Genomic DNA, 26,711 nt, shown 5'->3' with positions numbered 1-26,711 from the left:
CAAATGGAAGTGTTCACACTGCGAGCATCTGTCGAGACGACAAATTTGTATCCGTCTCTCTCTCGAACATAGTTGCGAAGAACACAACATGTTTTAGTGATGCTTGCGCTCGGCTTGGTCTCCTGGCCCTAGTTGCCTATGTTTGTGTCGCCGAGAGACCAAGTCACCGGCGACTATTAGTTTAGTGATTAGTCGACAGTGCGTAAAGATCCATCAAGCAGTTCACGCTGCAAGGTGCGCTTGAGTAATGGACATATATACATACTCGTACAAACACTCGCCAAAACATAACTCCATTTTTCATCGGGTGATGCTGTAAATTACAACACAATTAAATATTATAGTAAATTAAAATTCACTTGTGCAGAAATATATTTTATTAATGTATTAATTAAGTTTACAATACTAAAAACACAAATAACGTTATACTTGGACGGATCTAGAATTAAATTGGATTTGATCCACGATAACAAAAAGAAATTAAGTTCAAGTTAAACAATCAATCAAATAAAGTCAGGTGGGCCCTGACTGATTTGTGAAGTTTTCGATTCCATTTTCTATCAAGCAAACTTTATCTAACTAAATCCATGACATGACGCAAGTACTTATAGTGCTTGCTCGTATATGGATATGTGTAAATTCTTACTGTCAGTGTCAAGTGCCAAGTTTGTGCAAAGTTAGCGTGGTGAGAGTCGAAGTTCTGTCGGAAGAAAATAGAATCGACAGTAACATAAAACGGCCTTAGTCTATTTCATCTTAATTTCTAACTTTTTTAAACGACTGTTCCATGTTCCACGTGTTCCAACAACAAATTGTAAAATGAGTACCCCTACTGTGAATCAAATCCAACTAAACGTAATTTAACTAACAAGGCACATCAATAATCTTGAAGGACCCGATGGTGCACAATTACATTTTAGAGAATTTAATTACGGTTACAGACGGATTGGTACAAGCGGCCCTGAATGTCTCGGACTTTGTACAAGACAACTTACTTAATTAACATAATAAAATCCTTAAACTAAAACTCATTATTAATCTTGAAATGAGAGTTGAGTAGATATGCAAAATACTTCTGGAGTATTTCATTCTGCACCATAGTAATCAAACATATTGTGACTATCTTTTCATTATTTTGGGTGAAAGTCAAAATGTAAGATTATACATGTCATATCACCGCCGACTAGGACTCATATCTGAGAAGATGTGAGGTGAAATTGGACGATCAAGTTTAGTGACGTCAGACTTCACCATACCACGCACTCTAGGGGGCATTTTGCGGGCACGTCAGTTAGTAACGTTTGCAAATAAATCAATAAATTCTCATGATGTCAAAAATGCCCCCCAAGTGCGGTGTATGGACATCACTAACGCGAGTTGCTCAGAAAATATCTGTCCTGTGTAAGTGTTATCATCCATCTGATGCGAAAAAAGAAACATTGTATCATATGCCCTTATACGCCAATAAACAAATAAACATACAAAATAACCTAAATCCAGACTTAAACACATCTATGGTTTATCTTAGTGAACATGCTTACTCTATACAAATGTTAGTCTTTAACGGACGGCATTGAGATTCAAAATAAGAATCGGAATTACATACGTAATGTTTCAGTCATACGAAATATCTTATTAAGTTATTAGCGATTGATTACATTCATTAAAATTAAAACAAATGTTTTATACAAAAATCGCTCGAAGTTTTTAAGAATATTACTCTAATTTGAAACTTAATACTAAATATGAATACATTTGTTTAAAGGTCAATTTCTTCTTCTGAGATTTTTATTTTTTGAGATTATAATTTACAAATAAAGAAAATAGTATAGATATAAATTACTAAATTTAAAATGGCGCTTTCAGATTCGTCTCTCTACGGTTCAAAACCTAAAAATAATCTTGAATAAAGAATAAATATCATCTATTTGCTTTCAAGCCAGGATTCATCTTTCAAGGCACATTATAAAAGAGCTGACAACAGAAAACGTCCGCTATTACATAAAGCGACTAAGGAATGTTAAAAATAAGATTCTAAGAACGACAGACATACATTAGTACATTACTATCAACCAAACCATACCATGGTAATAACCCATTCACAACTGTTATTTATGTTATTTCTTGTGTTTGTAACCCCACGATACGAAGGTATTTTTTTATTAACTCAAACAGGACTTAATCATGTACAAATAAGCCTAAAAATTTGATCCATCAAAAGAAAATATTTCTCCTTAAAAATCACGAAGGCAATGCATGTCGAAACGTCCGAGCTAATATTCCACCCACAGACCACCTCAACTACTAGACGGAGCCCATAAGTCAATCGAGGTCACCACACATATGCTCTCCGGTACAAATTTAGTATGGCAGAGCGACCGCTTATTTCAGCTGCGCCCACAATTAGGACCACTACACGAGTACTTTAAAAATATTTATAAATATTATGCTTTAGGGGTGTTCTTGGGTTATTATAGTATAAAATAGCGCAGAATGCAATTCTATTGTGCTGCTGGATTCGCGCAGAATGCAATTCTATTGTGCTGCTGGATTCGTGGTATTTTACAAGTAAAATTGTACATATGTGTGGTGACCTCGTGCTCTTTGTAAACGCTTCATAATGCGTTGTCTGTGTAGTCTGTGATTCCACCTAATTATTTGTGATCAAGTCCCGTTTTAGCTAAGTTTGTAATAACAATATATATAAATCGTGTAAGAGTGAACCAGTTTATGGAGATAAAACTTTAGTGCACATTCAGTAACAGTAAATTTGAGATAGTTTGCCTCTAACACACAATCTAAACGATATCGTTCTATTGACTAAATTTTATATGACCTTCAGAATATGGTGGAAAGTAAGATGTGGGCAATAATAAGATCTATAGTTCGTTTTTTTAGCATTAGAAAGAATTTGAAAGAAGGTAAGCAATCTTGACATGTATTTTAATTGAAAAACGCTTTATAACATTCAGTAACTATTACTTATGAAAGCAGAAGAATATAAATGATCGTATTAGATTCATAATTGTTACATATTTGCCGTAACTTATTTTTAAAAATGTGTTTTTCTATTAAAAGACACATCAAGATTGTTTACCTTATTTCTAATGCTAAAAAAAAACGAACTATATAATGTAGTGATTATATCATACTGATAAAACTTCATGAAATCCAAAATACTCTCAACAAAATTAAGGAGTCCTTATTTACTAAGCAAATAGCAAAACATGAATAAGCAAAACTCAAATGTAGTCAATAAGAACAATGGGTAACTCCACTAGCTATACATTATTGCAGTGCCCATTGGGATTTGAGTGTATGTAAACGACATTTAATATATCATTAATCATAGATTTAACAAAATTGAATAATAATACCCGGTATATTGTCTCAACTAAATATTCGTTTTTTATTTACGGTTTTTAATTTATTGCAATTTTTTAAAAGTCTCACACATCAGTCTTGCTCATGCTTACTGACTACATCTGTAGCTTTTCATGTAGGGAAAAATGTGTGACAGGTTACGCAGTGCATGTGAAGAGCTAGTTATTCCAGCCGATCTGTCGCTGGTGCTGCAGCTGGTCGCGCAGCTGGTGCAGGGCGTGCTCGGGCTGGCTGTGCTGCATCTGCGCCACGAGGTTGCGCGCCTCCAATCGCAGCTCGTACAGCTTCTTTGACTCCATGTACAGCAGAACCGCCGCTACGCCTGCAATAATCACTTACTTTCTTAAGATCAAGTGAAAATAACCAATTATATCTTAATTTATGCAGTCCAATGATTTTGATGCTTGCAAGCGGATTGGTGTGGTGCAACCTCGGAGTAAATGACGGTGCAACCGGCTTTATACTTCAATAATATTGAGAGGGCCAAACTAGATGAATAAATGGACTGGGTATACTTATCGTTGATTTGCTTAAAACTGATTTGTGTAACAAAATCAAGGTATTCTTTTTTAATCCTTCAAGCAGGCAGTCTTTCTGTGCTAATAAGTAATGTTCGACTAGTTCTAACACTAACTTCATATAACTTGTAACAGTAACAACTACTCTGCTAGTTTAATTATTAAGAGTAGTTTGTCTTACCAAAAACAAACTACGAGCGGACCATGAGCAAAAAGCAAATATAGATACATGCCAAAAGGGCAGAGCCAGTCTGATGGTTTAATCTTTTAAAATGCAAACAATTGGCCATAAAATCAGTTCTAGACTTCTTAATGTTACGAACAAAGTTTATGTGACTTACCGAAAAATACTAACGCAACTACAGCAAAGGCATATGACCATGAGACAATATGGAATGAGGGATACATCAGCCAGTCCCGGCGGTAACAGTTCCCTCCAAACACTGCTACTGCCAAGAACAAGAACACACCTGCAAATAATAACAATTCATTTATTTCCCTACTAACATAAGAATTAAACCTTTTTTACATTAAAATTATGTCTGTTATATCACAAAATGCTGATAAAACAAAAGATCTAATTACACTGTTACATCAATATAAACAAAGATATTTTTATTACCTACTCCTTACATTTTGTTGTTAGTCAACAAAGAATTCAACAAATGTAAATAACATACTCGGTTAAACATAACATAGCATTAAGTTTTTAACACAATATTGTCATTAAATTTTACCTACCTATTATAGAATACAAATAGATTAAAATGAAAAGTTACTCAAAACTAAAATACTTACTTGAGGCAGCAACAAAGAGAAATGAGAGTGAGACAAAAATCCATTCATATTGTAGCACTGTGCGCAGAGGCCAGCGCACAATGACACAAGCCAGTAGGACTTGTGCGCTGAGTGAGAATATGAGTGCCAATGTGACAAATGCTTGCACGGCCATGAGCCAGCTGGGCAACAGGTACTCGCGGATCACATAGTACTCCTAAAATAAAAAAACAATAACTAAAACTTTTAAATGATGTTCACTATGGCAATTAGCTTAACTCATCAACTAACCATACATACATGTACAAGTCAAATAGATGGAATTAATTTATTAACTCATGGTTACATCTTATTTCATTTAGAGTGAATATTAAATGTCTCATTACAATTTTATAAGCCCATTTTTCTGTAGGTCATTTTGTAGCTGCAAGTATAATCAATATTTTTCTATAAAATACATTATGGTCACAATCTGCGTTCATACAATCGAAAACACCAACCTGACTAAAAATGTAGTGACAGCCCATGAAGAGTTTGTCCAGTTGGTACTGTGGCAGACGGAAGCGATCAAAACAATATTCCCACAAGCCCATGCGCTTAAAGGAATCAAACATCTCCGGATATGACTCTATCCAGTATGGGCTCGCAAACGAGAACAGCAGGAACAGGCCAGCAACATAGGAGATTGTTGCCCCAATTAGGGTGGCATCTAAAACATGATCAGATATAAAAGAAACTGAGACTTGCAGGTAGGCAGGCAGTAGGGGAATTTGATTACTGAGCTTACTCATCATAACAGAAATATGACACAGGTTAAAAGACGCAAACTATGCTTTTTAAATGCATTTATGCTTTATATAATTGAAATATTTACACAACACTGGCATGACAATCCTATTGGAAACTACAACAGGCTGAACATCCATACTTAACGGCCTTGGGGGTCTTGAGTATGGATATTCAGCATAGACTGCGATATTCTTGGGGAAATATTACAGATCCCACGGCTTGTGAAGATTATAAATATGTATTTTAACAGAAACAAAAACGGGGTCAGTTGCTGATATTTAAATTAATCATTTTCCATTAATATATAGAACTTAAGATGTCCTTGTTATTTAACTATATTTAATATATTGTATTATAAGTAATTAAGGATAAAAATCATTTCATAATTAATAAATTGAGTACATAACAAACGTTGTACACATCGGTGGGCGTGCCCGGTATACTTACTCGACGCCTTTGGATATTCGTTGTCGGCAGTCATATTGAAAGTTTTGACTCACAGTAACTCTTAAAATTATATTTCTCAATACATTATTTTGTACAGCGGGCAGGAAAATTAATTTGTATTACAAAGAATCTACTGTAAACGATATTTTGAACTTCCAAATTGTACCACAGACAAACTAAACAATGTGGAGGAAACGAGTGAAACGACAAACGTCAATCAACCTGAGGGGCTACCGCGAAAACCGAAATTCGCAAATTGCGGGGATCTTACTCTTTTACTCCAATGAAGGCGTAATTAGAGTGACAGAGAAAAATGCCCGCAATTGACGATTTTCGGTATTGGCGGTAGCCCTACTGGGCCCCATTTTATAATGGCTCGTCTACACGATGGGCCAACGCCGGCCACTCCAAGGGACGCAGCCATGCGGTAGAATGAGATAGTAATATCACTTGCTCCCTCTAACGCATAAATGCGTAACGCATAAATCGAGTAGAGGAGCCATAAAACAACGGTTGAAAGTTTAGGGCGTCTGGAGACGCCCTAAACTTTCGCCAATCTGATTAAATTGTCCGAACAAATCAGGCCGTGCGGACGCAAACGCCAATGTGGCACGCCGAATTCAACCACCGATTATGACCGATATTACCGATAAATGGAAAGGGACGCAAGAATACCAATTTGTGACGCTAGTATTCGCATTTCATTTCTTTAATTTAGAGCGCTGGCCAAATTGATGCTTGCGTCCGCACCACCTGATTCAATTGGACAATTTAATCAGATTGGCTAAATTTGTTCTTGTCTGGACAGGCCTTTACAACACTGGCCTCGTATTTAGGGTTCCGTACCCAAAGGGTTAAAACCTCGGGTTAAAACGGGACCCTATTACTAAGACTCCGCTCCGCTGTCCGTCCGTCTGTCTGTCACCAAGCTGTATCTGATGAACCGTGATAGCTAGACAGTTGAAATTTTCACAGATGATGTATTATGTTGCCGCTATAACAACAAATACTAAAAACAAAACAAAATAAATATTTAAGTGGCGCTCCCATACAACAAACGTGATTTTTTTGCGTAATGGTACAGAACTCTTCGTGCGCCAGTCCGGTTCGCACTTGGCCTGTTTTTTTTTATTTATTCTTTGGTTATAAACAAAATAAAAGTTCTGAGGGCCTACCGCGAAAGGGCAATTACCACCGAATTAATAACTTACCTCATGTCTTATAAAATTTAACCGCGACTCTTGTTTTTTCTGAAATCTGAGGCTCTACCGCGAACACCGAAATTCGCAAATTGCGAGATACTTTCTCTATCACTCTAATTACGCCTTAGTTGGAGAAAAAGGGAAAGATGCCCGCAATTTTCGAACTTCGGTCTCGAGTCTTTTCTCTTCTCTAGCTTCTCTTCTTCTTTTGCGCCTCTCTCCCCCTGTCTCATTTACTTCAATTACGGCGTAATTAGGGTGACAGAGAAAGATGCCCGCAATTTTCGTAGCGAACTTCGCTGTTCGCGGTAGGCCCCCGGTTTATCGAATGGTTGACTAAACTAAATAAGTACAAACAGTGTTACGTACAAATATTTTACTTTAATACTTATTGTAAAATGTATAATGTATCTGATAAAGTACAAGGCTGTAAAAGAAATTAAAGAAAAACTTATTTATATATAAATAAAACAAGTTTTAAACAAAAATATCAAATATCTCATTTAAAATGGACGGCACGTCATTAGCCCCCTCCAGACTATGCGCGTGAATCGCGGGCGAGTGTGGAGGGGGCTATTGGTTCATTATAATCGTTAAATACACAGTGGATTTTACTTAAAGCCATACTCTTAGCTTGGGGGCATACTTCAGGATTTCACCTCTGGGCATGAGTCTAGTATTAAACTGGATTGGGCATGAGTGGTGGGGATAACTGACAGAACGGGATAGTCTTACGTATCTTTCAGTAGGAGTAGCAGAGAAAGCGCTATTATTGTTTGTCCTTATCACAGTCTCACATATTTTTGTTCCCCACCATTTTTTTAGTATGGATAATGGTGGGCAACAAATAAATTCGACCAATCACAGTGTCGCATTTGAGTATGTTTTGTCCCTCACGGAGGCACGCGTATACCACTTCTATACGATCCTACCTTCTATGCCTCTGGGTCAATGTGGAAACAATGCTTGAAAGCACTAACCTAACGCCACTAACTGACACTAATCAGCGAAATATTTGAATTAAAGTTGGCAAGAGCAAGAGAACCTGAGGCGCTAAAGATTCTCTATCTCTATCTCTTTAACCCTTCCAATTTTCGAGCGATAGAAACACAGATAGACGATCTTCGTATCGAGTTCAGCTAAAGCTGCCCTTTATGTATACTACAAGGCTTTACCTTTAATCTAATGAGAATAATGTAAAAATAAGATCTATGTATAAACTGTGTTACTTAATCAACATATTCACATTTCATTGTTATCTACGTGTTAAGACTTATGTGATGTCAACGATATAAAAGCTGCAAGTTGATGCATATATCTACTCTTATAATAACATTTACTCGTATTACCATGGACGGATACTTACATAGAAATGCGTTGGTATATTGGACAGGTATACAAATTATACAATCGCCTTAACCTATTCTAAATGAACAGTTACAATTATAACAAATATTTAAAGGCACACGTGAAAGTTAAATTACTAATAATAGTAATAATTTTAAAACATGGAAATGATAATCAGTCTAAGATTACACGTCGTGAATAAAACTTATAGCCTAAAAGATTTGCACTGGTAGATGTGCGCTATAGTGGAATTGTAGTCCGTTTTTAGACTTATAAGATGCCAAAATAAATGTGTGAGATTCGTATTTAAATTTATAACGACTAAAAGGACGGAGATTTAATGTACTGTCGACCGGGATAAATGCAACTATGGGGTTGAGTCTATTTTACTTATTTTTTATAACGACGTGAATTACAAAAGCTCCCGTCATCTAGTGGCAAAAGCCTGATCTACTTGGAAATGAAACGTAGCAATAACCCCATAGTTGCATTTACCTTGCTTGACCTTAATAGTAATTTGTTGTTATGCTTTAGAATCCTGTTCCAATTCGAACTGGGCTTGCGATTCCTTGAGCTTGTTCCGCTTTTTGTGCTGTATGTTGGCCTCCGTCAAGAAGAGCGCTGCCGCGATCAGACAGCAGACGGCGCCGACCACTCCCAAGCCGAATGACCAACCTGTTCAATTCATATAAAGATATTAACAAAAAGAACTGAATTCAACTGTTAATTACGCATTACAGAACTACATATTAAATTAAAAATTTTAAACACCCACTACGCAATTATGCCAAAAAATGCTTTCCATCATTTTGGAAAAGAGCTGATACTCTTCAAATTGCTTGATCGATTGTTATCAAACATAGCTAAGAACCACCGCAAGGACACTCGCTTTAATCTAAAAAAAATCGGTCATCCGTTTAAGAGCTACGATGCCACAGACAGACACACAGATACTCGCGTCAAACGTATGACACCCCTGTTTTTGCGCCACGCCGGGTGTGTACGATACCGACCTATAAAGTGACCTCTTAAGACGATCTTGCGAGATAATAGAGTTAGACCAAGAAAAGTTTGCAACGATTTTCACTGCATACGCAGTGCAAGTGTTATTTATATACGTCATAATTACATAGACGTTTGACGTTTAAAATAACACTTGCACTGCATGTGCTATCAAAATCGTTGCAGACTTGTCTTGGTCTAACTTTAGTCGTATATAATTTTTTATTTACCTAAATAGTTATTTTCATGGTTCGGCATCCACCCATCCGCATTGCCCAGAGACGCAAATACAATCACTGCAATAACTCCGCAGATACCTAAAAATAAATCACATCTGTTATTAATGTATGTCAACTCAATTAGGTATATTAGTGTAATCATTGTATCGTACCTGAGCCCAACATGATGTATCCTATAGTCTTGATTAAGGTCACAAATCGGTTTTGATCGGGTCCACAACAAAGGAAGAATATCAGCACCAGGATGGTCGATATCAGTACACCAAGGAGACATAGTGTGAAGAAAAACTGTGTTGCGATCATGAAACCTGCAAATTAGAATAGAATCAGCTGCATGGGAATGTAGGTCGAGGTTAAGGTGTGCCAAGTTGCGTACCGATGCAATGCGTGGCGGCTCTAATTATTCTAAGGGCACGTTAATACTAGGATAACATTTCATTATGAAAAATAGGTTGGATTCAATGGTGCTGTCTTAACTAGGCTGCTTCGTTAACGCACGAGAAGGACAATCACTGCTCGGAATGACTCGCTGAAGAGGAAAATTTAAACGCTCTATAAAACAGCGTTTAAAATGTCCTCTTTATCAATAAAACTTATAGCTAAATCGTATTTTAAGGAGAAATTGCTGCCCACTATCTTCCTAACCTAAGATCATAATTGATGACTCACAGTCACAGTTAAGAGTCATCCAGCAGTCAATACTTTCTATTACTATAGTAATTATTCTCAGTTTCACACTACAGTGAATAGTGAAGTTAAACACTCACCCGGTAATAAAAATCCTCGTATTCTATCGTAACCCGTAGTAAACGGATCGTACACCCAGCGGCATCCCACAAAGAAGCGTCTTTGGTATTGGTCATACGGATCGGGGAGAGACCTAAAGCAATGACTCCATAAGCCTAATCTGAAAAAGAAAAACGAATATCGTATAAAAATTGTCTATTTTGCAGTAAACTGAGTAAACATCTATCACGTTTAGCCAAAAGTCACATTAATGCAGCAAGCATATATTGGTAAAATATATATGCAATGCAAAATATTAAAGGACCGAAAACGCAACGTTGATTTGTTGATATCTCCGCAGTCTCAAGCGCCCACTTGCTATACTAACAGAATAACGTTAGGCGTATCGAACGCTAAGTCACCGATGCGGTATAAAAAACCGATTTCAGTATGTTATAGAAACTCTAAACTAATGATCTATGCTAACATACTTGTCCAGCCTGGAGCCCCTTATCCTGTAGTCGCTGACCAGCCAGTTCGGCGTGCCGAATGCCAATGCCACCGTCACAAGGGCAATGACAAACACTCCAATGCCACAATTGCCGGCCAAACTCCTGTTCTTCATTGTTTCTGTAACAAGTTACGGCGTTTAAAACACCTTGTAATTAAGTACGAAGACGTAATGTTTCCTACCTATTGTTTCAATTGACATCTCATTTATCTAATGTGCACAGCTCGTTAGATCTTTGTACATGATGAGTCATTAGTCATTTTGTGCATACCGGATAGGTACTTAAACGTAATATAATATGCAGTTACAGAGTGTGCAATCCAAATCATATTAGTATCTACACTGTTATTCAGCTACGTTGGTATAATCTACAATGAGAAAGAGCCAATTGGCATGATTTTGAAAATATATTTTTTTTAATCAAGCTCATTTATGTAAAAGTATGATTAAGTAATTGGCATGTAATTCCCTTAAATAAAAGGAACGCGGTAATCACATAAAAAGCACACCCGCCCGCTACTGTTAGTTCACTTCACTCTTTTTAATTTTGGATACCTATCCATGTGATTGTGATTTCATGTGTCCCAGGAAGAACTAAACAGGTGTTTAGAAAGGAAGTTTGGCTTCTTAGATAATGAACTTATTTGTTTATTTTGGTTTCCCATTCTGGACCTCTTCGATGGTTGAGTCCTGCAAATGACTGGTTAAATTAGGTCAATTAGGGTATCAAATGTAACTTAGGGTAATCGTATCGGTTCTGCCTATGCCTAGTCCTTTACGCACAGAAGGTGTTTACTACGAAATCGTTGACTGTTTTGCTTTGCGTTGCTCCTCTAAAGATTTCATTATCTAGAGTGCAAAGAAATTCGATTGAAAAAAACCGGCCAATCGCGAGTCGGACTCGCGCACGAAGGGTTCCGTTACGCAAAAAAAAAACGGTCACCCATCCAAGTACTGACCCCGCCCGACGTTGCTTAACTTCGGTCAAAAATCACGTTTGTTGTATGGGAGCCCCACTTAAATCTATATTTTATTCTGTTTTTAGTATTTGTTGTTATAGCGGCAACAGAAATACATCATCTGAGAAAATTTAAACTGTCTACCTATCACGGTTCGAGAGATACAGCCTGGTGACAGACGGACGGACGGACGGACGGACGGACGGAAAGCGGAGTCTTATTAATAGGGTCCCGTTTTACCCTTTGGGTACGGAACCCTAAGAAGAAGTTGGACTTTTATTTAGATTTGTAGTGTTTTACCTCCTCTGCTATTTGCGAGTTGGTTTGATTTAAAATGTGTCTTCTCGTGAGTTTTTAAATGCTCAAATTCCAGTTTTTAACCTCCCGGTTTCTTTGAGATGTTATGTGTTTAAATATGCAAATAACCCTACTTCCAGTCTCATTTGTCTTTTCCACATTATTATACGCTTAGCTAGACGACAGACTAATTTATTACTCAGTACTAATTTATTAGGTACTTAGTATTAATTAGGTCAAATTTACTGACCAAGAGACACGTAGGTGTTTAACACTTTAACCCATAAATGACAGCAGCATTAGGTACGCGAGTAGAGACTGGTATATTTCAGCATTCTATTCAACTGACTTATTGTAATGACGTACTGGCCGTTCCGTCGTTTCAGATATTTCTTCAACCAAAAACGTCACACTAACTAACAGATCAGTATCATATCGGTAACAGATCGAATAACTAAAACTCGAATGGGCCTGATAGATAAGCTCTACCAATGGTCAGTAATTGTTGCTGTTAGTATGTACCTACCAGTACTACCAGTCCTCGTCTAGGCAAGCTATAGGACAAACCTTATTTAACAAGGACGGCAAGCATATTAACTAGTTCTCGATGTCAATGTACTTGTACACGCTGTAATGATTACGCGTGGGAACTGATGAGAATACAAATCACGCGTAAACTTACGTATCGTCTACGGCCGCTAATCTCAAACCGTCCACTGTGGACCCATGGGGATTAAGTCACAAAGGCTAGGACAAGAATATGCGCAGCTCAGTACAAACAGCTGCAGAATTAGCCAATAGAATTATGTGTTCAACATATCTAGTTCGTGGTAGTTAGTTGTGGATTGTAATCGAATCTTTTTTTATAGTTTCGTCTTTTAACGCTACGGAAAACAGGTATATAAGCCTATAAGCTTCTTGCTCCTAATAACACGGTTTCATTCCACCGTGTACGCACTGCAAACACCCACCTTACTACGTCAATTTAGATACTCTAATTCTCCACTGTCTAGGTAGGTACCTAGATGTTTACATCATCGCTGACCTCAGTCAATGCTTTCTTTAGACCACTTAGCACAATTTCCATACAAAATTATGGCTAGCGCTGTATGAATAGCGATTCCATGTGAGGTTGAGTAACATTACCCCAAACGGACAAGGCTGAGATGAATAACGAGTGAGTAAAATGTTTCGCAATCTGGCTAAATGAATGGCGGAGTTGTTACTTGTTGTGCTTAGCGTGTCGCATACAACATACAACATTCACCTCCAAATACAATGCCAAAAAGTTCACACACGCCGACTGTGGGAAGTTCGAGATTCATAATCCGGTGGTTGGGTAGGTAATATGACGGTTGTAACCGTCACATGGGTAGGTGTTTAATGCCGTCTGGGTGCAGTTGTACAATAACGCCAATTAAACATTTACATACTTTTAGGGGTCATCTAGAAATTACGTCACGTTTATAGGTCGAAGGGATTCATAATCACCACAGTATGGACAATATTATGGAAAATCGGGGGCGTCATATAATATACCTACCTAATTTAAGAAATCAGAAAATAGGTCAAAAGCTTCCGCCAAAGAGAAAGAGAGAAAATAGGTATAAAACGACATTCACCGCTGAGCTATGATCGTAGCGCTATGTCGTAGCCGATAACATGGATTTCCCGGTATGTAGCAGTAATGCTTCGTAGACGCAAAAACAACATGTCGTCATTAGCGCTGAATAGGTAGTAATTTTTTTTTTAATAATGTTGGTCTTTGGCAGGTAAATCAATAATTTTGTATGTATTTACATCTACATGTATCCACAGTTTATGTTAAGACAGATAGGACAACCTTGCCTTTTCTGACTGTTACCACTTTTCGTAAAACTCTTAATAGGAAGAGCCAAATGAACTCCTCTTACACTCTTACAAATATCTGTTAAAATTGTCTCTTTCTAACAAACAGAAATTTCAAATGACGGATTGGGGACAAGCAATTATTAACGGTTTGTTAGATTTGACAAATATTTATGAATAACCATTAACATATGACAAAAGAGTACCAGAAGATGATAGAGGGGTCCAAGTTTCACAAAATTCTTGTCATTTTATTTATAGAATTACAATAAGGTGAAAAAGTGTATAACTACGTTGGTACGATTTATGACTGTACCAATGACTCATCAAGTCATCAGGCATACCTAGATTTTAATGACAGCAAGTGATTATGATTACCATAGTTGTCATTTTATAATGATACCTGTGACTACTATAAGTACTATAGATATTATGTAATTAAATAATATACCTTGTTCAATCACTAAAACATAAATATTTGGGTTTTTAGTTTAATATTCTAATAATTATTTTGATTGGGTTTGGATGTAGACCTTGTTTTATCATTAATGCATTGTTTTAAGAGATTTTTTTTTATTTTTTATTTTTATTACATACATGGAAAACCAACAGCTATAAACATTTCTAATAACTAAAATAGATTCCCAGAGCCAATTACAGGTTCTCACTTATAAAAATTAAGTAGGTAAATAAGGTAAATAAATAAATAAATAAATAAATAAATAGGTAAATTTTCGTCCACTTGACAAAATTTGAATATAAACCTTCATTGCTCCACAAATTTGGACTTATTGCAATCCTTATTATCTAAACAATTTATCTATCTACATAAAAAATATTTTTCGCAAGTAGCATATTAAAAAAGAATTGTATTATTTGCTAATCTGTCAAGTGGACGGAAACTGACACTGGACAGTAAACTGACGCAATAACCCTATATATAATTACTTAAGACTTTCGCTACAGCTATTAGTTTAACTTGAGCACTGCATCAAGGATACTTTGTAGGTATTGTATATTTTAACCCAAAGTTGCACCAGGTGCTTTAGATATATAACATCCACGACACTAAAACATATGTGTGGTTATATACCACATATATTTATGCCTCTGTTACTATTTGAATCCGGGACCGTCATCTTTGCAGTTGAGGATTTATTTTGAATGTGTTAAGCCAGGTCTTAAACTACTTGTTTCTTAAAGTTAAGTTAAAAGCATTGGGTTATAAAATTTTCTAATGTTGTTGCATTAATTATTAGACATGAGGGTCATAATACACAATTTATTGTAGGTATGCTTAACTCATTTGCATGGTTCTGGTAGACATCACAAAGTTAAGGGAATCAAAAACTAATTTTTACACTGCACCCTTACAGGGAAGATAGTTTTACAGTACTTGAGATTAAGATAAAGAAAATGTGATATGCACCCGGTACCTTAACTGTTTGTTATTGTCCACAAGGTACCCCTACCTTTATATGAAATGTGTTTCATAACCCATGAAAAATAAAAAGGTTTTATTTAAATATAGGTACCTTAATAATAGGTATTTTGAAGTGCCCTTTAATTGCCATGAATATGTAATTACATACAAAATCACTATTAGTATTAGCTTCTATTTTAAATAAATAAATAAATAAATAAATATTAGGGGACATCTTACACAGATCAAACCTAGCCCCAAACTAAGCAAAGCTTGTACTATGGGTACTAGGCGACGATATACATACTTGTATAGATAAATACATACTTATATACATAGAAAACAACCATGACTCAGGAACAAATATTAGTGTTCATCACACAAATAAATGCCCTTACTGGGATTCGAACCCAGGACCATCGGCTTAGCAGACAGGGTCACTATCCACTAGACCAGACCGGTCGTCAATTTTATTAGGCAATAGGCTCCTGCTTTCAAACATTGTTGTTTTACTGTATGATTAATAGGCAAAGCAATGCAAAATATATAAACAAGCAAGTAGTCTGTGAGCTTTTAGACATTGCGTTTTTTATATTTTTTTTATTTAGAACATTAAGAGTCACATAATACAAATGGATGTGTAGTACAATGTAGTGTACTTTAAATTTATAGTTATAGAAATATACTTTGGATATCAACAGTGACACGCGAGTGTGATATTCTGCTTTCTTAATAACTCACAAAACTTATTAACTTATTGTCTTGATCAATTTAAGTAAAGAATAACCAATGATGTAAAATAAACCCTAACTTATTCTGCCCTCCTAAGTTAAATGATGGCATCTCAAAAACAAATAAGTGATAATGGAACTTTCAGATTGAGATTTTTTATTATTTCAGACACTTTTTTTGCAATTTGCCTTTGTAAATTTTAGAAAAATTAAGTTATGTTGAATTTTGTCAAGTAAATGATTAGTTTACAATTGAAGATATAATTGAATAGTACAAGTTTCATTTATAAACAAGTCTTAATGCGTCTGCGATAATACTTTCGTTATGTTTTGTTTTACATTAGTCTTAAAATTTACGTTTGATAGGACTTACCTAGCGTCGAGCTGCAAACTTTGAACAATATGACTTTAATGTCACAATCACCTAACTCAAACAAAAATTATTAATATATCATTACAGTATGTTTTATACGAAATAGTAGATTAAGTTTTTGATTTCATCGCTAAATGCCTACGCCCTGCCTCGTTCATTTGGCGACTTCTCACACTTCACAGATAGTGAATCTTGTAACGTTGTAACGGCTTCAATACACACATAACGTAGTAACGAACGCACTCTATAGTCTATGATTTAAAGTCAACAAGCGCAAAGCCTCGCCAAGCGCAAAACCCACCACGCGATGAATGAATGGGCGTGGTGCAGTGGTGTTGCGCTAGCGCCTCTATCGGGAGAGACGGAAACTAGAACAAGTTACGGTATTATTGGCGGTTTCCTTGAATTAGTGTTCTAATAAAAATTAGTTTGAATACAGTGCAGCGTCATTAGTCATAATAACTCATGTTAATTATTCAAATGGATTTACCTTACCTACTTATTTTAATTTTAATAAAATTTTGTTTCTGTTTCAGTGTTTTTTGAGCCGACAGATCGAAGAAAAGCAACCAAGGTTCTGCACAGCGGACTACGCATTGCCTATGCTTCACCAAATGTAAACGAGCTACGGGCAATGGCACGCTTCGTCAAACCTTACATGCTTCCTGATCATGTTAACGACGCAGATGAAATTTTATACTTGTCTAAAATGTTATCAAGTTTTATTGAATGCCTAATTGTTACATTAGGTGCCAAAGGTGTTATCATCGTACGAAACAAGGTTGTTCACGGAAATGGGTATGACACGACGGCAAAGCTCTATTCAGTTAACGTAATTAAAAGTATAGAAAATGTCTCAGGAGCTGGAGATTGTTTTGCTAGCGGCTTCCTTCATGGAGTTCTTTCGAATCTAAATGAACCATCTTGTGTTTCAATTGGATTTGATGCTGCTAAGAATGCTTTGCTTTCTTCGAACACTGTTCCATCTAATTTTAAGATGGCCAAAGACATCAAAGAATCAAGTTATAAAACTCTACTATAACTTAGCACATTCACTGTCAGCGACCCTCTAGGCGGGTTCTTTATTTGTAGGTGCTTTTCGCTAAATAGGGCTTTTTCCGAGTTATCAGCTACGCTCGTAGCGTGTGGCTCGCGCTGGCACTGAATATGAATTTACTATTTTATATGTTTTATTTCTACTACTAGATACTATTTCAATATGATCATTATTAAAATTACATGAAAAATAATAAACATATTAATTATGTAAAAATGATTTATTATTTACTAAAACTACAAGTAAATAAAATGCATTTAACAGTCCTGCATACATCTATGCTAAGGCACTAATAATTATGGAAATAGATTTTATTTCTTTACCTTTAAATAACTGCCATTACAGCATGACCACACAACACAAACTTATTTTAATGAAAGTTCACAAACCTACGCAAGGTTAGTTACCCTACACACACACAATATAGTATTGATAAAGAATAAGCTCATTGGAGTCTTCAACCTTAGGACTCGACTCAGTTTTATTGGACTCTTAATTAGGAAGTTACCTGCAGACTGTACTTTAGTTATAACACTCATTATGTATTGTAGTTTAGTAGCAATATCTTCACTGTTATTTAGTTGCATAGAAATTGTGTTTGTTTTTCAAAAATATTGAATAAGGGCATGCCCCATAATAAGTCTAAAACAGTCTTGTAAAACTGAGCCCATTTCTCCAATAAGATATAAGTCCCCACCAGCACTACATGTATGTATGATTATTGCTGTTTTTATTAACTTTTTTTACATAAATCTCTTTCCTTTCTGAAGAATTATTTTATTGTGTTTTTCAATCCTTACAACAAAAGCAAGAGAACTTTCATTTTATAATACTTTGAAAAATTCTTGTATCCCCTGTTACTCAAAGTCGAAGTGCAGTAACGTCTGCAACCCATACTTACCACATTTTTCATTTGCATTGATGACCACATTGACAGAATAAGATAAAGAGTTTTTTCAAGGTAGTCATGATATTTGACATTTATTTAAGTCACTTGGGCCAACTTATTGGGTGACTTTTACAGTCTTAAATATGTAAGTATAATTTTTGTACATGAGATTCTTGTAAAACATGGACGGAGTCAAATATAAGATAAAATACATTAGTCTATTATTGTTATTAACTAATTACTATATAGTTTATGACTGTTATCAGCTCATCATGTATAATGACCATCTAAAACTATATAAATGAAATTCATGGCTATAATTAAAAAATCTTACAGCCAATTAAATATCTGTGTGTCCTCCAGCATAAGCAAACTTCCTTTCATGCATTGTGTATGAGGATGGCTCACGGCTTTGCATTTCATGTAGTTTCTTATACTTTTGCACCCTAGCTTCAACCAAGAACAGAATGCCTGCTGGAAACAGCATGACAACTCCAATGACGCCCATGGCATATGCCCAGCCGAGGTCATTGTGTTCCCAGTTCGGCATCCAGTCACGGCCATCACCCCTCGCTCCAAATGTCACCACAGATACAATTCCAGAAAATCCTAAAACAAAAAAAACGTAACCATATTCAAGATTCTAAAAAAATTTTGGAACTTGGATTTTTGTAATATGTTAAAAATAACCTGAAATCATGTGTCATAGAATGTGGGAGCTTGTTTAGAGGTTTAAGCTAATTAATATGACATTATTTAAACTTTTAATATTTTCATACCAATATAATATACTAATTATAGAATTTTTGTAAAACTTCCAAGACATATCCTATTAATAATTTCTTATTAGATCATAAATTCTATTACATACCTCCAATAACAAGTATTGTTCCCAGTGTCACCAAAAGAGTCAAATAGTTTTCATCATCATTGTCTTTCTGCAAATAGAGATATGCCAGGAACAGAGACACGAGCACAGCACACAGTGATACAGTGAAGAAGAACTGAGTAGCAATGAAGAATCCTGGGAGAAGTATGTCATGGATGATATAGTACTCTTCTTCGAACACCCACCAGCAGCCAGTGAACACTGTGTCATACCAGTGGTGCGGCTCTTGAAACCCATTGAAGCATACCAACCACAAACCTGAAATCCACCATTTCATTATTTCTAATCTCAATCTAAATCACAGTATAGTTAGCTGCAAAAAGAAGTATGCGAGGTGCAAGCACTACCCTCTTTTCTGACTGGTTGCACAGTTCGTGTTTTATTTGTATTGCAGTGTTATGCGGCACCATCACATAAGCAGCACTTTGATTCCAAAGTCATGGTATTGCCAAATAAATTTTAAGTTGCTGTTTAACAATACTTTAAGTTAAGTTATGGTAACAAGTAATCGTGAAAGCTTACCAATTTGAATAAACTTAGGGTTTTTAAGTTTGCCGTCAGTGACCAACCAGTATGGACTTACAAAGGCCAATATAATAAAGAAGGACGCTAAAGCGTAAAAACCTAGCGCAAACAAGCCAGTTTTTGACTTGGAAACCATCATAAATTTTGTAATAACACAAATACAATCAATGAGTATCGAATGTCGTAAAATGCATTTAATAACGTCAAACAATTAACGTAACGTCTAACCTATGGAGTGTAACCTACGCCCTAAACTTGACATTATACCACAGAATACAAAAAAAAGTTAAAATTACGGTTCATTAGTGTGTTCGGGAATTAGGTAAAGCCGCCGCTGCTTAGTCTGTCAAACATGAATCTAGTATTTTAACTGGATAAGGCATGATGGGTGGGGGGAAATGATCGAACGGGATAGTCTTATTTATGTCTCTATCAGTAGGAGTAGCAGCGAAAGCGCTATTATTGTTTGTCCTTGTCACAGTCTCACATTTTTTTTAATTCCCCTCAGTATGAGTCTCGGAGTAATTAACAATGGAGCCGCCATTAACAGGCGTTCCCCTCTGTCGAAAATAGGCGGCCAATGGTCAACCACATGTCAACTATATGTATGGACTGACGTTTATCTGACATGACGTACCTATGCATTTGATGTGCCCCTCCCCCGCAAAAAACGGCAGATTATTTTGTACCGAAAATTTTAGACATGGCGTCTCCGTTGGTTATATCCTCTAAGGTATGAGTTATGGTGGGCAACAAATAAATTCGACCAATCATAGTGTCGCATTGCCTATGTTTTGTCCCTCACGGAGGCACGCGTATACCACCTCTATAGGATCCTACCTTCTATGCTGTCAAACGACTTTGTCAGTAGAAAAAGGCGCGGTATTCAAATTTTCTATGGCCCGATTACCATACTTACTAATTACTATACTCGTTGCTATTACCCTTCGCAGCTAGATGTTTAAAATTTGGCACTTTTTTTCTACTGATGAAAATGGCTTGACAGACTATAATCTGATTTATATAGCTGGCCAAGCAGATCTTGTCAGTAGAAAAAGGCGGCAAATTTGAAAAATCTAGGCGCGAAGGGATATCGTCTCACAGAAAATTTGAATTTCGCGCCTTTTTCTACTGACAAGATTTGCTTGACCGTCTATATTTTAGTATTTTATAGTCGGTATAGACTCTCGCACGAGCCACGAGACGAGCTGCGAGCCGTGCCACGAGACGCGAGTGTGAACGGTAGGCTCGTGACTCGTCTCGCGGCTCGGCTTGCGCTCGCCTGCTTAGAGGATATAACCAACGGAGACGCCATGTCTAAAATTTTCGGTACAAAATAGTCTGCCGTTTTTTGCGGGGGAGGGGCACATCAAATGTATAGGTACGTCATGTCAGATAAACGTCAGTCCATACATATGGTTGACAAGTTGTTGACCATTGGCCGCCTATTTTCGACAGAGGGGAACGCCTGTTAATGGCGGCTCCATTGTTAATTACTCCGAGCTCGCCTGGCTCGCGTGGAGGAGCGGTTTTTTGGGCACGAGTCAAAGGGGCTCGCACGGGACGCGCGCTTGCGTTCACACTCGCGTTCGACTTGTCATTCGATTATAAACCTTATGCCGTGCCGTTAGTGTTTAAAATATATTTTAGTCGACGAGCCATGAGACGAGCTTCGAGCCGAGCCACGAGGCGAGAGTGTAATCATTAGCTCGACGGGCTCATGCGCTCAAGGCCACTACGAGGCGAGCCACGAGACGCGCCGCGAGACGAGCCGCGAGCCGAGAGTCTAAACCGGCTATAACATAAACTCAACCTCTATCAGGGGTGCGAAACTCCTGACTTCGGTCAAACTCGGCTCCGCTCGGCTCAGCATTGCTCCGAGCAATTGTTAGGGTTGGCACCACTTGACTTCCTTTTGCGTGCACGACCACAGATAAGTTATTCACTTGATTTTTGGCAACCCTAAACAGCCGAAAGGGATAGTGCCATATATTAGAAAGGGCCATCATGATTCGACCCCGAACCGCTGTCAAACTTCGTTTTTGTAGGAAGTTTCCTTTCTGTACGGTAGTACTATTAATTATTCTGTGACATAACCTAAAAAGTACTGTTTTGATTTGAGTTTGCATTTTTGTCTTAGTGTGTTAGAAAACATCACTATGAAGATGGACATTATGTAAGAACTAAATTTCATGATAATTCAAAAATTTTACAAATTGGGTCTCCTTTATTGGAGGCCCCACTCGAACCGATATTATTCGGTCGTAAGTAATATCGGCTCTTCCAAACTATGTCGATACTTCGGTATCACCCAAGACCAAGCAGAATTTATATGTTTAAAACAACCGTACGTAAAGAAATTAGACGAATCTACCCTGAAGTGCCTAATTGACACAGTATGTGACCTGGGATTTTCAAGAAAAATTTTAATTAAGGATCCACTGTTGTTCAGTATATTGCCTATCACAATGAAATTTCGACATAAAGTTTTGGATGAATGTGGATTTGAAAACATAACACCAAAACACATATTGACATATTTGCAATTAATTAAACAGAAAACGATAGGACAACTAAAGAAATCTGGAGAACTACCAACTATGTTGAATGTAGAAAATAGATTAGCAAGTTATATGACACAATGGCCTACATCTCTGACTACCTTAATATACATAGACATTAATGAAACAACAATGTATAGTTTAAGACTGAAAATATTACAAAGGTATCTAGAATTAATGCTGGATTTAACAGAAGATGAATTCCAAAGGGGTTTAAAAACTTACCCAACAATTAAGCACCGGCCACTAGAAATTATTAATGAAACACTAAATATACTGCAGTCAGTGGTCAAGATACCTGATAAGAAAATCAAAGGTAATTTGTATCTTGTGCATGTTGATCCTGAAAACTTAAAGAAAATAATATACAAGTTTCGTTCTATAGGTGGCATCGATATAAAAGAAATTTTGAGACTTCATCCTAAATTAGCCACCAAGAAATATGAGGTGATGGTAGAAACGAGGAACATTTTGCAGGAATATGGCATCACTGATGAGGCCCAGAGAAGGTGTTTTGATATATACACCCTGAGTCCAGATACTGTAAGAACAAGGCTCGAAGAAGCTAAGTCAATTCCTGAATTTCATACATTCTTGAACCATCCTAGATTTCTTAAAATGATACACTACAAAAATACAGCAATGCACAGATTGAGAAGCTTGTATAACAATAGGAAAAAATGTTTGAGTCTTAATATACTTTCAGGTAGCTCAGTTCAATATGAGACCTTTGAAAGAGCCCCCGGAGATAGGTTGGGCAAGGGGAAGGATCTAGTATTCTGCATCTCACAATCTCTTGGAGATATGTACAGTTCTACTCAAATAAGGAATATGGTCAAGAGACATCCATTCTGGATCAATGTGCCTCTGGTGCAAGTTAAATTTGTCTATCAACAGCTTTCCAGGAAGTTTGGTGTTCAAGACATTTATGAAAACTGTCCCATTCTTTTATATCCCTGGACTAAAATAAAGAAGGTGCTTGATATATTGGAGACAAAACAAAAACCCGCCGAATCATTGCACAGCATTGAACTACTAGACTTTACGAAAGTAGAGAAATCCCAAAAATTGAGTTTGGTTTTATATTATTTAGAAAAGAATCACTACTTTTCAGGTAATGGTGTCTGGACTGAAGAGAAATGTAAGAGTATTGAAATGTCAAATTACCAAGATGTACATGCTATTGATCAGACTGTAAATACAATGTTGAAGTAAATTGAATTTTATTACAAATTTCCTTTCTCCAATACGCAGACTTGTTGTTTAATATTCTCTTTGAGAAAGATCGCAATTAGTCCGAGACTGTAATAGATCCGGATTGAGCTCAGAGGAGCAATACTATAGACGTGACAAGGGGCGAAGGGGGGATGACCGAACTAGATGGTCTTACGGAACTTTGCTAACGGAGGACGGGGAATTTCGTACCGCATCGTTTATCGCACGCGCATAATTATATTGCTGTTCCACTCGCACAGTGTCATTGACTGCCGGCATCATGGGTGGCATCATCTCGCATCACCCATTTTTGGTATGTTGTCAGAATTGGTAGTCTTTCTAATTTCGTCAGATTGCGTATTTTTTTTATTCATGATAAATAAAATACATTTTACAAATTACATAACACTGGTTCTGGGGGCCCGCGAAAGCCGAAATTCGCAAATTCCGGGGATCTTTCTCATTTACTCCAATGGAGGCGTAATTAGAGTGACAGAGAACATTGCCCGCAATTTGCGAACTTCGATTTTCACGGTTATAGCCAAAGAGCAGCAAAAAAATAATTTACTTCCAGGTTTGATATCGGGATTTTCCCAAATATTCGTGGTACATCTCTTTCCTTTATATGACAAACAAAAGTGACGCAACTAAACTACGCATACCCAAAAACGAAATAAATAGTAGGATTAACCCATTCATGGCCACGAACCGCTGAGCGTACACAATACGCCGGGCCACCATACAAACCGTTTTTAGCTAAAACGTATGACTCAGCTTATGGGTCTCGAGCCTGGCGCGCACGGTAAATAAATCGCCGCTTATGAAGCCGGCCAGTTGAACAGCATTATGCAACATTTTTACTAACCACCGTTTTTCTGTGCCTATCAAAAAAAACTAATTACTTATTGCAGTTTGGTTAGGCGGGTTCAAATTCCGGTAATCCATAGCCATGGTCACAAAATACGAAATCACAACAGCACAGGAGGAGTATAAAGTCGCCCACGAATAAATCGTGACTAAATAATATTTATTTCCCATGTTACTCCAAAATACATCTCTAATAGGGGGGATGGGATGAATCACTTCTTGAACTCTTGTGACAAATACGTCAAATACCACATGAAAAATAATACCGCCGCCGCCGCTCGGATGCATTCCTTGTTTATTGTCCAAGTGTGTCCGATAAGCTTACACCTGGTCGGTCATTTATCTTTGTTTTGGTAAACGCTATTAAAGCCTGACAACGGTTTATTTGACCCTCGCCATTTTGCGGATTTTCAATGGTACTAATTTCTTTTACTGGCAACAAGTACTCTTTGACAACGAACGTTGGATGTCATCGAATGTCACCGATGTAAACAAACGGAAAATATCTACGAATATATTCAAATATAAACGGTTTCATTAAAAAATGCCAAAAAAAATTACCAAAGATGCGAAAAAAATTGTAGTGAATGCAATCAAATACTTACAGCTTAAAAAAGACGAAGGATTACATAGCATTCCAATAAACAATGTTTTAAAGTTGGTTGTTGACATGACCGGTATTGACATTTTATAGTGCGGTTTTATTGAACTGGTTAGTTATTAGGTTTAAACTTTAATATTTCATTTAAGGTTTATGTAGATCGACGATAAAAATCCTATAATCGAATTGGAGACTGAACGTTTTATAATCGAGGTTGGTGGTCCTGAAAGCGACACAACATCTGATGAAAATCAGACTTCGTCAGAGTAAGAAAACGAAGAATATAATAATATTGAATATTTAGAATCATATTTTGACGAATAGGTAAATTGAATGAACCGAATTCTCTGTAAGCAATGTTTTGACATTATACGAGTATCAACCACGTATCAACATGAAGCCAATGCCCACTACCCCGACTATACATGACGTACGCACATTATTGCCATACGTAAGCTGTTTGCAGCGACACTATCTCAGGGTTAAATAAACTGTTGTCAGGCTTTATATTAGTAACAATAGAGAACTTAAAATGTATTATAGTACTTACTTTCTAATCTGCCGTAGAAACCACGACGTTTTAAAGAACTTGTAAATATTTGTCACAAACTATTTGTAATACAATACATATTAGTTAGTGATGACTGTTTCAACCGCCTTGTTTTATATTGAAACGAAAAAAAAATTAACCTTAACATTAACATCATTGTTAGTAGGTAATTGCCTAAGATACAATACAACGATCACCAAATATTATGACATAAAAGTACAGTGGGAGAAAATCCTAGTTGCCTTACCCCTTATACAAAACAAAATATTATTATACTACGGTTTGGTTCCTACAAAATGTGGCTTACCATCATCCAAACAGTAATCGGTTGTAAAATGGTACAATATCAAATAGCTTCAACATGAAATAAGCTTTAAAACAAGCCAATAAAGTTTATTTTAGCCTGCTACGGAAACATTAGTAGTTTTTACAAGTAGCGCCAGGCCACGGTGACCCATACCTTGAGCCATGTCAATAACTTCTGAAATATATATATTATTTGTATTTTTTAAATATGGATTTTTCTGTTTGCTTGCATCGCATATGTATCTAGAATTTCAGTATATTTACTATATTGCACTGATAGTAAACCAAACTTGAATATTCTAGACCCTGTTTTCATTAAAAAATACGTGTTTATAATTTTTTTACCTAATATACCTTGTAGAAATGGTTGTTAGCGTATATGATACTTACGTTATTACATCAAATTAGGTTTCGTTTAAGTTTAAATCAGAATTTATTCAAGACTCACATGTGAGTCACTGGCCCTGCGGAACTGTTTGAGCATGACCCATACGCTGAGTCGCTGGCCCTGAATGGGTTAAGTATACTTGGTCAAGCAAATCTTGTCAGTAGAAAAAGGCGGCAAATTTAAAAAATGTAGGCGCGAAGGGTTATCGTCCCATAGAAAATTTGAAATTCGCGCCTTTTTCTACTGACATGATTTGCTTGACCAAGTTATAATAATTAATGATAAATGTA

At 36.6% G+C, this 26,711-nt stretch overlaps 5 protein-coding genes across 5 annotated transcripts in view; 2 read left to right on the top strand and 3 right to left on the bottom strand.

The window, feature by feature from the left end:
* The window catches only part of LOC134804458 (uncharacterized), a 182,915-nt gene extending 165,069 nt beyond the window's left edge, over positions 1-17,846 (top strand). The window contains exon 11 of the mRNA XM_063777505.1: positions 17,110-17,846. Coding sequence (XP_063633575.1) covers positions 17,110-17,615 — 506 coding nt within the window. The 3' untranslated portion in view covers positions 17,616-17,846. The remainder of the gene's footprint in view (positions 1-17,109) is intronic.
* On the bottom strand, positions 360-6,115 carry LOC134804470 (uncharacterized). Its single transcript, XM_063777519.1, has 5 exons — positions 5,916-6,115; positions 5,180-5,388; positions 4,701-4,896; positions 4,244-4,372; positions 360-3,706 (listed from the first exon to the last, which is right to left on the bottom strand). Exons 1-5 carry the CDS (start codon positions 5,947-5,949, stop codon positions 3,543-3,545), a joined length of 732 nt encoding a protein of 243 aa, XP_063633589.1. The 5' UTR covers positions 5,950-6,115; the 3' UTR covers positions 360-3,542.
* Positions 7,628-16,785, bottom strand: LOC134804474 (uncharacterized). Its single transcript, XM_063777522.1, has 6 exons — positions 16,574-16,785; positions 10,923-11,061; positions 10,473-10,612; positions 9,858-10,013; positions 9,697-9,783; positions 7,628-9,139 (listed from the first exon to the last, which is right to left on the bottom strand). The coding sequence occupies exons 2-6, from the start codon at positions 11,054-11,056 to the stop codon at positions 8,988-8,990; spliced, it is 669 nt and encodes a 222-aa protein (XP_063633592.1). The 5' UTR covers positions 11,057-11,061; positions 16,574-16,785; the 3' UTR covers positions 7,628-8,987.
* Positions 17,832-20,133, bottom strand: LOC134804472 (uncharacterized). The gene is made up of 3 exons (XM_063777521.1): positions 19,931-20,133; positions 19,391-19,666; positions 17,832-19,128 (listed from the first exon to the last, which is right to left on the bottom strand). The coding sequence occupies exons 1-3, from the start codon at positions 20,070-20,072 to the stop codon at positions 18,860-18,862; spliced, it is 687 nt and encodes a 228-aa protein (XP_063633591.1). The 5' UTR covers positions 20,073-20,133; the 3' UTR covers positions 17,832-18,859.
* Positions 20,134-22,029: 1,896 nt separating this feature from the next.
* LOC134803999 (transcription termination factor 5, mitochondrial-like) lies at positions 22,030-23,710 on the top strand. The gene has a single exon (XM_063776854.1). The coding sequence runs from the start codon at positions 22,126-22,128 to the stop codon at positions 23,707-23,709; it is 1,584 nt and encodes a 527-aa protein (XP_063632924.1). The 5' UTR covers positions 22,030-22,125; the 3' UTR covers position 23,710.
* Positions 23,711-26,711: the final 3,001 nt, after the last annotated feature.

The sequence above is a fragment of the Cydia splendana genome, chromosome Z, assembly GCF_910591565.1.
Source record: "Cydia splendana chromosome Z, ilCydSple1.2, whole genome shotgun sequence".
NCBI classification, from domain to species: Eukaryota; Metazoa; Arthropoda; class Insecta; order Lepidoptera; family Tortricidae; genus Cydia; species Cydia splendana.
The sequence above is the reverse complement of the archived record's forward strand: the minus strand, read 5'-3'. Positions and strand labels throughout refer to the sequence as shown.

Coding starts and splice junctions, on each gene's coding strand:
- LOC134804470 (XM_063777519.1), bottom strand. CDS start 5,949: ATGACTGCCGACAACGAATATCCAAAGGCGTCGA. Junction 5,389..5,915: donor CGAATATCCAAAGGCGTCGA/GTAAGTATACCG, acceptor ATCATGTTTTAG/ATGCCACCCTAATTGGGGCA. Junction 4,373..4,700: donor TCTCTTTGTTGCTGCCTCAA/GTAAGTATTTTA, acceptor TATTATTTGCAG/GTGTGTTCTTGTTCTTGGCA.
- LOC134804474 (XM_063777522.1), bottom strand. CDS start 11,056: ATGAAGAACAGGAGTTTGGCCGGCAATTGTGGCATTGGAGTGTTTGTC. Junction 10,613..10,922: donor AGGGGCTCCAGGCTGGACAA/GTATGTTAGCAT, acceptor TTTCTTTTTCAG/ATTAGGCTTATGGAGTCATT. Junction 10,014..10,472: donor ACGAGGATTTTTATTACCGG/GTGAGTGTTTAA, acceptor TCTAATTTGCAG/GTTTCATGATCGCAACACAG.
- LOC134804472 (XM_063777521.1), bottom strand. CDS start 20,072: ATGATGGTTTCCAAGTCAAAAACTGGCTTGTTTGCGCTAGGTTTTTAC. Junction 19,667..19,930: donor CCCTAAGTTTATTCAAATTG/GTAAGCTTTCAC, acceptor GGTGGATTTCAG/GTTTGTGGTTGGTATGCTTC. Junction 19,129..19,390: donor AACAATACTTGTTATTGGAG/GTATGTAATAGA, acceptor TTTTTGTTTTAG/GATTTTCTGGAATTGTATCT.
- LOC134803999 (XM_063776854.1), top strand. CDS start 22,126: ATGATAATTCAAAAATTTTACAAATTGGGTCTCCTTTATTGGAGGCCC.